The 12647-nt window shown below is 36.4% G+C and overlaps 1 protein-coding gene across 4 annotated transcripts in view; it reads left to right on the top strand.

Annotated features, from left to right (window-relative positions):
- Positions 1 to 12330, top strand: part of LOC126822379 (pyruvate dehydrogenase (acetyl-transferring) kinase, mitochondrial) — a 61245-nt gene extending 48915 nt beyond the window's left edge. For all 4 annotated transcript variants that reach the window (XM_050551263.2, XM_050551262.2, XM_056100833.1 and 1 more), the window contains 7 exons: positions 387 to 479; positions 1086 to 1166; positions 3811 to 3884; positions 4396 to 4494; positions 5358 to 5468; positions 6270 to 6383; positions 7392 to 12330. In XM_050551263.2, the coding sequence (XP_050407220.1) occupies positions 387 to 479; positions 1086 to 1166; positions 3811 to 3884; positions 4396 to 4494; positions 5358 to 5468; positions 6270 to 6383; positions 7392 to 7559 (740 nt within the window). In that variant the 3' untranslated portion in view covers positions 7560 to 12330. The remainder of the gene's footprint in view (positions 1 to 386; positions 480 to 1085; positions 1167 to 3810; positions 3885 to 4395; positions 4495 to 5357; positions 5469 to 6269; positions 6384 to 7391) is intronic.
- Positions 12331 to 12647: the final 317 nt, after the last annotated feature.

The raw sequence follows: 12647 nt of genomic DNA, 5'->3' as shown, positions 1-12647 counted from the left end.
TCTCTCTCTCTCCCTACTTCTCTTATGAAGTATTGTGTTGGACTAAAAATCATTTAGACCCCTGTTTAACCTGTGGTTGTTCTTAAATTTGGGAGCTGCAGTGGCCCAGCTAGTAGGATGCTGGCTCACTAACCAGGAGATCTTGGGTTCTCTCCTGTTGTTGGCCGAAAAAGTTCATCAGGATTTTCCAGCGTTGTTTCCCCCTGTCAATGGTGCAGCACAAGGGGTTCCAACAAATAAGTCATTTGGATAGGATAAAAAAAAATTTGACATTGTGATTTTGTGACGGTACTCCATTTAAGGCCTAGATACACAGCAACTTACTAATGAGTTGTTGTTTATCATTTAGTGGTGATTGTTATAGTCTATGTTGTTGTTTATTACAGCTTTATTATTTGGTAGTGATAGTGAGTTAGGAAATCATCCACGACATATTGGTTCTATAGATCCAGGTTGTAATGTTTTACATGTTGTTCAAGGTAGGTAACTCTCACATACTTTATCATACCAAAAACACATGTTTCTGATAGATTGAGAACAGTGTGGCTCAGCGAGTAAGACGCTGGCTTGCTAAACAAGAGGTCTCTTGGTGTTTGCGGAGATAGATCCTCAGGATTTTTCGGCGTGGTATCACTATGTCAGTTGTGCATAACAAAGGGCCTGACTGAGGGAGGGAGCGTATAGTTGTTTAGTTGGGACGAAAAGAGCAAGGTCTAATGTATACATTGGCATGTATGTTATAGATCCCTTGATAGTAGGAATTTGAAATAAGAGTAGGCCATCCGAAGTTCGAGAGAGTTGATTTTGGGCCTGGCATGTAAATAATGGTCTAATTAATAATTTATATAAAACATTTGAGGCCAAACGAACGATCTGCTTTAGGAACATTTAGTTCTTGAATTATGCATCTTTAAAAGTAGGCAGAAAAGCCACTGTTCTGACAAATGTTCTCAGATAGCACACTGTATAGCTTATATCCTTCTTCATTTATTTTGTTTCATATAATTCTTTTATTTTTTTTTTCCTTTCCTCAGCAGAATGTAGCTTTATATAATTATCCTATTTAAACAATAATTATATTTCAGATGCATTTGAGAATGCAAGGTTTTTATGTGAACAATATTATTTAATGTGTCCAGAAATAGAAATCATCTGTAAAACACCAGGTATCTAGAAATAAATTATAATGTTTTTATATTTCAATAATAAAAAAAACAAGGACTAATGTTCTATAGACTAGAAACCGAGTATTACATCATAGCAAACTTGGAATTTTTATTTCATAGTGGCCATATTGGAATTGTGACATCATTGCAGCCATCTTGAAATTGTGATGTCGCAGCCATATTAGAATTATTATGTCATTGCAGCCATCTTGGAATTGTGATTTCATCAAAGCCATATTTCACTATAACCAGACACTAGGTCATCTTGGTATATAACCAGAGATTATTTATAAAACTTCTATACCTCAATAGTTTCTAACATTAAATAATTTCAACGTATCCAGTCTCCATATTAGTCCGGTCGCCAAACCCAATTTTTCGAGTGAACCTGGAAACTATAAACAAAGTTTTTTTTATGATTGATTTTAGTAGCTTATGGTGTCCTCTTTCAGAATCTGCCGGGTGAACCTTGGTCACCCTTGAGCGTTTTGAGAAATTCAAGATGGCGTCCAAGACGGCCGCCACATCAAATAATCCCCTATAGCTCCCATAGTATTTATTCTAGGATGATAATTTTGGTGTCTAACCGTATGTTTTTGGGGTCAAGGAATACACTGAAATCATGTATTATGTTGTGGAGTGAGTAGATGATATTAAAACCAAACATGCCAGACAATGTAGCCCTTTCACTAGTTAGCGGTGGTTGGGGGCAATTATTTCACCGAACCAAACTATATCAGGAGATAAACTATATATTTCTGGACATAAGAGCGTATGAGTGATAGGATAACACCACATACATCCCTATCAGGGCATTCAGGGCCACATGGGTCGGTCCGGAAAAGGGAGACACAAGCTGATTGTTGAAAGTTTAAAAAAACAAATTCTACCCGCAAAACAGGAACATAACTTCCACAAAACTAGGTAATATCCAGTTAAAGGAGCTAAGTCTCTAACTCAATATCATCCAAAATCTTCAACATTTAAAACACGAATTATTTGTCAATTTAAAACAACATTGATGCTGGGATCTTACCGGAAAAGGGTGGGCTTCTGATATCCAATATTTAAGACAAAATAAATATTTTACCATTGGTACACGAATCGTGTATCATAATGCATTTCAGCCCCCGTTCTAGCAAGAGACTAGAGGAACGAGGCTAGAGATATTGCAGCAAACCAAACGGTGTATGTTGACTAGAATAACCAGACGCTAGGAATTTGCACTCGATTGAGACTGCTGGCTTATTTCACGGAACATAACTGATTTGAAATTAGAGTAAAAATGGAAACGATTTAATGTAAATCAGTTTATATACATTCATATGACAGTATTATATGAGTTGCGACCCACTTTTGTCAATTTCTAGGTCCCAAATATTAGCGATTTAGCTCCTTTAAATACTTTAGTCGTGTTTCTGGCTGCAACCTGTGACAGCACAAGCGCAAAATATTGTATATTCTAAGCCCTCCCTAGTGCAGCTACAAGCACACGTACTACATGAGCCGTCACTATTGCAGCCACATCTGATGAGCCACATGGCAGACTCCGGACCAAGTTTACCGGTTGTGATGTTTTCAATTTAGTGTCCTTCTCCCAGCAATACAGTTCCGGATCAAGTTCCGACGGATTCCGATCTTCCAGTGAACGCCACTCAATAGCTTAGTGATGTCATATTTTTATGTTCACTGCAAATGCATCATTCGTTGGAGCTAGACTACATGGTTTAGGTGGGGATGATGTCGATACATTTCCAGTTTTAGATGCCTGATACCTTCATCAGATGTGGATGCAGTAGTGACAGCTCATGTAGCAAGTGTGCTTGTAGCTGCACTAGGGATGACTTAGAATATACGATATTTTGCGCTTGTGCCGTCACAGGTTGCAGCCAGAAACACGACTAAAGTATTAAACTGGATATTACCTAGTTTTGTGGAAGTTATGTTCCTGTTTTGCGGTTAGAAATAGTTTTTTTTAAATGTTCAACAATCAGCTTGTTTCTCCATTTTCAGGACCGACCCATGTGGCCCCGGAGCCCCTGATAGGGCTGTATTTGGTGTTGTCCTATGTCCAGAAATATATAGTTTGTATCTAGATTTAGTTCGGTTCGGTGAAATAATCGCCCCCAACCGCCGATAACGAGTTAAAGGGTCATATTGTCTGGCATGTTTGATTTTAATATCATCTAATCACCCCACAACATAATAAATGATTTCAGTGTATTCCTTGACCCCAGAAACATACGGTTAGACACCAAAATTATCATCCTAGAATAAATACTATTGGAGCTATAGGGGATTATTTGATGTGGCGGCCGTCTTGGACGCCATCTTGAATTTCTCAAAACGCACAAGGGTGACCGAGGTTCACCCGGCAGATTCTGAACAAGGACAACCTAGGCTACTAAAATCAATCATAAAAAAAACTTTGTATACAATTTCCAGGTTCAGTCATAGGTCTGCCGGACTATATGGTTATCTTGTGCCTCTCTACTATTATATACTCTTGATTGACTCTGTACTCTAATTATGTGTGTATTTGTAACTTGATGTGAAGATATGTATTATATATTTGTAACTTGATGTGAAGATATGTATTATATATTTGTAACTTGATGTGAAGATATGTATTATATATTTGTAGGAAATAAAGTAAAGAATGTTGAGATAGTCTACGTTCCGTCACATCTTTATCATATGTTGTTTGAACTTTTCAAGGTAAGATTACTGTCTGTCTGTTTGATGTTATTATTGAGGTAGAATGTTTAAATGTGGTGTAGATGTTAATTGGGTGAATGTCTTGAATACCGTACACATATATTCAATGATAAGCAATTGGATTTGTCGGTGCTTTGAGACACGGTAACTTTGATTCTAATAGTGTTAAGTCATTAATACCTTGAATGAGTGGGATAACGAAAGTTATAAGCAATTTGATAGCTTGATCTATTATAAAAAAGATAAATGTACAAGTACTTATTGAGGGGTGGGGGACCGAATGGTTAACATGTGCACGCTGTATCATAAGGTCTGTCATTGAGTCAGCTGACATTATTTCGATTCTCCGGTCGCATATTCAACTCTGTGAGTTTCTCCAGTTTCCTCCCACTGCTAAAGACCCCTACGCACAAGCGAATTATTCAAATAAAATTTGAACCGTATGTTAGTCCCAAAATGACCTAGTTTGTGTCGAATGGATGTTGATTTGTTGTTGTTTATATTTTTATAGAATGCTATGAGAGCTGTTGTTGAACATCATTCAGAAGAAACGGAAGTACCAAAGTTAAAGGTTATGATCTGTAAAGGTGTTGAAGATCTCACTATTAAGGTTTGTTAATCTTGGTATCTTGGTGGGGTGTGGGGTAGAGAGGTCGTCTTGTTGTTGTTGGGGGATGGAGTGGGGGGAGGCTCTAGAAGGTCTCACACATGCAGTTTAGATCATAAGGTCTGTCACTGAGTCAAGTGGCATTTTTTCTGAGGGAAGGGGGTCACGTGGCTAAGTGGGTAAGACGCTGGCTTGCTAGCTTGGAGGCCGGGTGTTCGATCGCTGCATTGGCCGAGAAAGTTCATCCGGATTTTCCAGCGTGGTTCCCCCTTGTCAGTAATGCAGGAAGGAGGGCCTGACAAGGACAGCTGTCTAGTCCTTCGGACAAAAAACCAAGGCCCGTGTATACATTGGGATGCACATAAAAGACCCCCTGGCAGTTGGAATTCGATATAAGAGTAGGCGATAGTGCCGCTGCTCGGGCAAAATTTCCCTCATGGCACACTGTATGGCGTATGCCTGTCTTCATTAGCCCAGCATAGGATCAGAACAGTAGGACGTTAAACCCCATTTCATTTCATTTCATTTTTCTGAGGGAATTTGACGTACCCAAGTTGAAGGTTATGATATGTAAAGCGGTCGAAGATCTCTGTATTAACTTTTGTTAATCAATCTTCTTCGCATGTCTTATTCGGGCGAGGATTGGGTGGCCGAATGGTTAACACATGCACACGAAATAACAAGGTCTGTCATTGGTCAAGTGGTGTGGTTTTGATTCCCCGCTTATACATGACAAGGAGTAGGGTCGCCTGTCCAACCTTATGGGTTTTCTCTGGTTTCCTCCCTCTGCTAAAGATCCCTTATTGAACCATATGTTAGTCCCGAAATGACCTATAATTATAGTTGTGTGTATTTATTTTTTGTAGTTATCAGATGAAGGAGGTGGTGTACCACGTAGTAAAACCGATTTATTGTTTCAATATATGTACTCGACAGCTCCACAACCTTGTAGATCTAATAGTGGCTCTGCACCTTTAGTAAGTTACCATACAATATTTTATATCAAGCTGGACAAGCAAGAGACGTGGTTTCAACTTCCTGCGCTTTATGTCATTGGGTAAAGTGGCATGGGTTTGATCCCAGATGGGGGGTTGGATGGTCGATTGGTTAGCATGTGCGCTTATCATAAAGTCTGTCATTGGGTCAACTGGCGTGGTTTTGATTCCCCGGTTGTACGTAGGGTCGCCTGTCCAACCTCTTGGGTTTTCTCCGGGTCCTCCGGTTTCCTTCCATTGCTAAAGACCCCTACATGCAAGCGAAATCTTGAAATAAAATTGAACCCTGTGTTAGTCCCGAAAATGACCTGGTTTGTGTCGTAGACGTTAAACTCCATCTCTCTCCCTCTCTTTGATCCAAGGATGGAATGCCTGATAAGTAGAGTGTCTAGTCGTTTGGATGGTATGGAAAACTTAGGTTCTGCTCCAACTGGGCTAATGAAGATGGGCATACGCCATACGTGTGCTATGGCCTACTCTTATATCAAATTCAAACTGCCAAGGGATCTTTTACATGCACATCAAAGTATATATGGGACCTGAGTTTTTTGTCCCATATGAACGACTAGATAGCTGTCCTTGTCAGGCTCTCCGTCCTGCAACACTGACAAGGGGAAACCATGTCAGAAAATCTTGATGAAGTTTCTCAGCCAATGCAGGGGATCAAACATGCGACCTCTAGGCTAGCGAGCCAGCGTCTTACCCACTTAGCCACTGTGGCTCCCTGAAATAAGAATAGGAGGTTTAATCTCTATTCATTATATATGTTGTTTTATATTACAGGCTGGTTATGGATACGGTCTGCCATTATCTAGATTATATGCCAGATATTTCCATGGTGATATTATATTAAATTCTCTAGAAGGGTTTGGTACAGATGCCATTATATATTTAAAGGTACGTTGGAATATCCTTCTTCATAATTTCAGTTCCGTGATTCTAATTGTGACTCTTTTTTTATTAATTCAGTTTCGTGATTCTAATTGTGACTCTTTTTTTATTAATTCAGTTTCGTGATTCTAATTGTGACTCTTTTTTTATTAATTCAGTTTCGTGATTCTAATTGTGACTCTTTTTCATAAATTTAGTTTCATAATTTATAATTGTGACGCTTATTCATAAATTCAGCTCGTGATTTCTAATTGTGACTCGTTTTCATAAATTCAGTTTTGTGATCTTGAATTTTTCATAAATTCAGTTTCATATTTTCTAATTTTGACACCTGTAGCGTTTTTTGCATGTAGACCTACTCTATTTCTAATTTTGACACCTGTAGCATTTTTTTGCATCAACTCAGTTTCATGATGTGATCCACTTCTAATTGTGATGCCAGTAGCGGTTTTTGCACAAACTTAGTTTTTGTAAAATCAGGAGATCCCTTCTCCCAATCGGAGCTATCACAAAATCCACGATCTGATGAAAATTGATATGAAATAAAACATATCCTAAAAAAAGTATTTATATCTTGAGCGTTAACTTAAACATACATTATGCAAGAGCAAAATCGGCCTATTGTAGGTCTTTCTTTAGGCCTGAAATGTTATAAAAACTATTAATTAGACATTAATTAACATATCCAGACCATAATCAGCTCTCGATGTCAAGGCTTGCCTGCGATATTTGTTGGATTACAGTCCGATTTGCTGCAAAACTTTCCTTCGTGATTAACGATTAAATGGATAATCAAGACTATTAGTTTTGTCTTATTGACTTCAGTAATGATGATCGAGGCTAAGCGGAACTTGCATCCGCTTAGTTCTCGGTACATAGTGGATCAATTTGACTGAAATTTTCAGCAAGTTGCCTTTACATTATGTAGTTTTTAACTATTATAGTGAGAACTGCCAACTCGTTATCTAATCTCCCATAATGTATCTTTAAATAATTCTATTTTATTTATTTCAGGTTTTATCGAATGAAGCTAACGAACTTTTACCCGTCTACAATACGACCACTTCCAAGTTTTATGCTTCAGATATTCCTGTTTCTGATTGGAGCTCATCTCCGTCAAACGGACCTAATTCTTCGTCAACGCGGACATACTTCACATCTGCTACGGCTTGTCGTAGTTAACCTAGGACTTTATTTTAGGTCAATGTGTATAGACCGGGGCTTGTACATCACTTACATTTGTCTGTCTTGACTGGGGGGGGGGGGCTAATGGTTTGATATGTGTGCTTTGGATCATAAGGTCTGTCATTGAGTCAAGTGGCTTGGTTTGGGTCGATTTCCATCTTGTCTCTTACAAGGAGGAGGTTCACCTGTCCAACCTCGTGGGTTTTCTCTGGCCGAATGGTTAGCGCATGCGCGTGTTATAAGGTCTGTCATTGAGTCAACTGGCGTGGCTTCGATTCCCAGTTGTACGTGACAAGCAGTAGGCTCGGCTTTCTTCAGGTCCTCCGGATTCCTCCCACAGCTAAAGACTCCTACACGCAAGCGTATTATTGAATTAAAATAGAACCATATGTTAGTCCCGACATTGTGTTTGACAAAAGTAAGTGTGAGCCCTGGTGTAAACATTTATTCCTGGTAATTTAGTTTTAAAGTGAAACTCTAGTGAAGTTATTTTGTATAAAAACTTTTATATGACAATGTATGTACATAAATGAACGGTTCTCAAAATCTCAACCTATATTTCGTTTCGTTTGTTATACTTTTATTGGCCTCCACTACATAAAGATCTGACCGGTTGTAGTAGGAGGTCGTGTCAGGGGTCATACAAGCGGTTTTTGACCCGATGCTATCAATCATTTGATTAACTAATCAATGTCGGTGTTTAAAGAGGGTATTCGGAAATAAAATTTTTACTTTGATATGTTTTTTATATCGCCAAGATTGTCTACCCACAGTTCCCTTGTGCCAGACAATAAGAACTCGACTCAACAGACCATTTGATTGGCTAATCCCTCACATCAACCAGAACGTCAACTCTTCCAGATCCTAGTTGAGTGAAGACAAGTATAACTAAATTTTAAACCACAAAAAGCGAAACGAAATAGGATCCATGTTTTAATCAGATTGGGAGTTTTATTTTATTGGAGGATTTATGTTAAACATGTAATTCAATTCAAACTTAGCGAGTCAGTTCTTCTTAAGCCCTGTATTGTGGATTCTTAGGGTTTAATTAATAGAATTTCAAAGTCATAATATTATTAAGTGAGGGGGGGGGGGGGTTATGTTGACTTGGCAACTCTTAAATGTCTTTGTTTGCATCCACTTTGCTCTTATCACGGGATGTTATTTCCATGGAAACGAGTTGACGCCAGTTGTAATAACGCTCATGTTGACTGCAACTAGCAGAAAGTTGATCATGTGCAACTGACTGCAACTAGTTGCAAGAGGCGATCAGGTCAACCTTTTCTGTTCCGAAACACCAGTTGCTTTCACTTGCAAGGTCGACATAAGCTCCCCCCCCCCCTTTAAAGCCTATAGCTTATATTATCCAGGCTGCTATATGTGGTTTAATGGTCCTGCGCCAGACATTAAATAGTATTAGTTGTGCAGTATCAATATATTACCCAATGACTTGCTTGAGACCATTAATCAACAGTACAGACACGACAATCTCAATGAAATAAGTCATATGAGTTCAATATTTGATCTAGTATAAATAATGTACCCTTGGCAAGTTGCCTGTACATTATTAAAAAAAAAAATAATAATGCAACACCAAAGGATGACATCTTTATTTTTTTTCCATAATGACTTTTCTGTACTGTACTATACATGTATAGCAGACCCTCGAGTTCACAAAGTATTTTTAGACTTAAGTTAAGAATTTACTCAACTTTTCAATCACTGTTTATGAGAATTAACTTTAATCCAGAAATACAAAACATTGCACATAGTTTCTTATTGATGTATTTGATACATTAAAACAACAAAAGTTTTATAAAGGGCTATATCGAAGTTAAAATAGGGCAAACAATTTTGAGTAAATTCTTAACATGAGTCTGAGAATGAACTCGGGCCAGGGCATTGATACAAATTATCAATAATATGGTGATAATCTTTGAGAGGCATTTAGTAACTGGATAGAGCAATAAACTATATCACATACTTACGGAAAACATTTACTAATTATTTTAGGCGATGTTTGCAATAGTATTCTCTCAAGGTTGTCAAGTCAATGATAACGTTGAGAGAATACTCTTCGAAACATTGCCCAATATAAATAGTAGCTGTTTTTCTAAAAGTATGTGTTATAGTTTATTAAAAATATGGTAGTTAATATTTTTTAAGATATTTTTAAATATTTTCCCTAGTCACAAACTGTTATTTTTAAACGTTGTTTGAATCGTACAATATTTTATCATGAAAATTCCATTGTTTTAAATAAAACCATAATTAAAGATACATTATGGAAGATTAAAGAGCTGGCAGTTCTCACTATAATAGTTAAAAACTAGATAATGTAAAGGGAATTTGCTGAAAATTTCAGTCAAATTAATCCACTCTGAACCGAGAATTAAGTGATTGAATTTTCGGTCTAGCCTCGATCATCATTACTAAAATTGGTACGATAAAAGACATAGTCTCGATTATCTATATTTTGACTAAATCATCAATAAGCTTTGAGCGATAGATCAGATCCAATCCAGTAAATATCGCAGGCTAGCGATGACATTGAGAGTTGATTATGGTCTGGATAAGTTAATTAATGTCTAATTAATAATTTAGATAACATTTCAGGCCTAAAGAAAGACCTTCAAGTGGCAGATTTATTCTCTTGCATAATGTATGTTTAAGAGTTTAATGAAGAGTGTTGGCCATTCTTGCTATAATAATTCAAAAATAGATGATAAAAAAGAAACTATTGAAAGACCTGCAATAGGCAGATTTAGCTCTTGCATAATGTATGTTTAAATAGACTTCATTAATTAATCTGCATAATAGACAGAATCCCATTTTACATTCAATGTAACCATCCATTGTAAACTGTTTTATAAAGTCAAATTAAAATTTGTAAAATGTTTTATAAAGTCAAAGCTGAATTCATAAAAGTCACATTCTGATTTTAATATTGCTTGATCAACTTGATCAACAATGGAATCAAAAATTATGCCTTAGACTTTTTACATCCATGATCATTTAGACATAACATAGTAAAAAAATAAACTCAATTTGTGAATTGTTAATCTTAGTCTTTTGCAATGAAAATTAATATATGAATTTCTAAAATATTGTGAATATTGTGATTTTTTTATGGAGGGGTTTTCCCTATCATATCACGTCTGTTTACAGCTTCTGATCCTTCCTCCTCAGAATAACTAACCTGTAAGTCACGGAAAGGTGGTACATTCAACCCCATTTCATTTCATTTTCATATAAAAATCATGAATATTCATTTGATGGTTCGGAAAGGTTGGATGTTTTTTCCATCACAAAATCATGAATATTCATTTGAGGGTTTGGGCAGGTTGGATGTCTTTTCCATCTCAAAATCAGGTAATATTCATTTGAGGGTTTTGAAAGGTTGGATGTCTTTTCCATCTCAAAATCATGAATATCCATTTGAAGGTTCGGAAAGGTTGATATCTTTTCCATCCCAAAATCATAAATATTCATTCGAGGGTTTTGAAAGGTTGGATGTCTTTTCCATCCCAAAATAATGAATATTCATTTGAGGGTTTTGAAAGGTTGGATGTCTTTTCCATCCTAAAATCATAAATATTCATTTGAGGGTTTTGAAAGGTTGAATGTCTTTTCCATCCCCAAATTATGAATATTTATTTGCATTCACTTGGGTCATTTTGATTTGTCCTTCCCACAAGTTCTGGCTTAAGATTTAAATTATGTGAAAGGGAAATAATTAATTACACCTCGAGTTTTGTCCCAATTCAATAGCAGTGTTACGTGTCTGGTATTTTAGATGGGGAGACAGCTGTGAATATTTTTATACCTACCTCAGTAATAATTTATTAGTTTTGCTTATTATTATTTTTTCTTAATTTTTATTTTATCAATAGGGCGTCCTTATCCAGAATTTTAATATGTTTGCCCATTTAAAAACTATTGTATGTTTCCAAACCATCGACTTGTACGGCCAAAGAAATGAACTGTTCAGCATCGCTTATGTCGGTTGTCTTAAGTACTGAGAAACACATTTGTTAATCAAAAAACAAATATTTGGGGAGAGCACAATTTCGGTATACCTGACCACTTAATATTTTATTTGTAAGACATTTAATTTTAGGAAAACTTTGAAATAATACAAATAAAACTTATATTAAAGTTATTCTTGATCGCAATCTCAATCCCATAGATATGTTTACCCTTCGTTTATCTTGGGTAAAACTTGCTGGCCATTTTGAAATTGACGGCATTTCATTCTAACAAATCCTGCCAATCAGTAGCCACTGGGGGCGGAGCTAAACAACCAATTTCACACTGATTAATGGCAAGTGAGTTTACCAGAGATATGGGGTAAAGTTATCTCTGCGAATGAGATTGATTGTCTTGATTGTTATCCATAAAGTTGTGTTTGTTATTTTAAAAACCTAATTGGCAAAATTTGATTCTAATTTAAAGTTTTTCCCATTAAGTTTTAGCTATATTATCTAGCATTTTATCATGGTAAACTTTGTATATTTTGTTTTTCAAGTACGAAAAACAATACTTGTTGATCCCGAATATAATTTGTATTAGAAGAATACATTTATTTATAGAAAAACAAAATATGTTCTTCTAGAAAGTTTTGTAAATATATTTCTGTTGTTAGAAGAATGCTTATACTCTTTATTTTAATCATTTAATTTAGTTGAAATGGTTGTTTTAGTGTTACGAAAAATAAAATGACCTATTAAAAACAAAAAAATTAAAAATAAAATATATTTATATTCAACCTGTTTGTTTTGAATTACTTGGTTAGCGTGTGCACGTGGTATAATAAGGTCTGTCATTGAGTCAACTGTCATGGTTTCGATTCCCCAGTTGTACGTGACAAGGAGTAGCGTCGCCTGTCCAACCTTCGTGGGTTTTCTGTGTGTCCTCCGATTTCCTCCCACTGCTAAAGACCCCTACGTGGAAGCGAATTATTGAAATAAAATTGAATCATATGTTAGTCCCGAAATGACCTAGTTTGTGTCAGGTGGATGTTATACACCATTCCCCTCTTTCTATCCGCTAAGTTTTTTAGTGAAGCCTGTATCATTGAACCAT

This window comes from Patella vulgata, chromosome 5, assembly GCF_932274485.2.
Source record: "Patella vulgata chromosome 5, xgPatVulg1.2, whole genome shotgun sequence".
In the NCBI taxonomy this organism is placed as follows: Eukaryota; Metazoa; Mollusca; class Gastropoda; family Patellidae; genus Patella; species Patella vulgata.
This window is presented reverse-complemented; position numbering and strand designations above follow the sequence as displayed.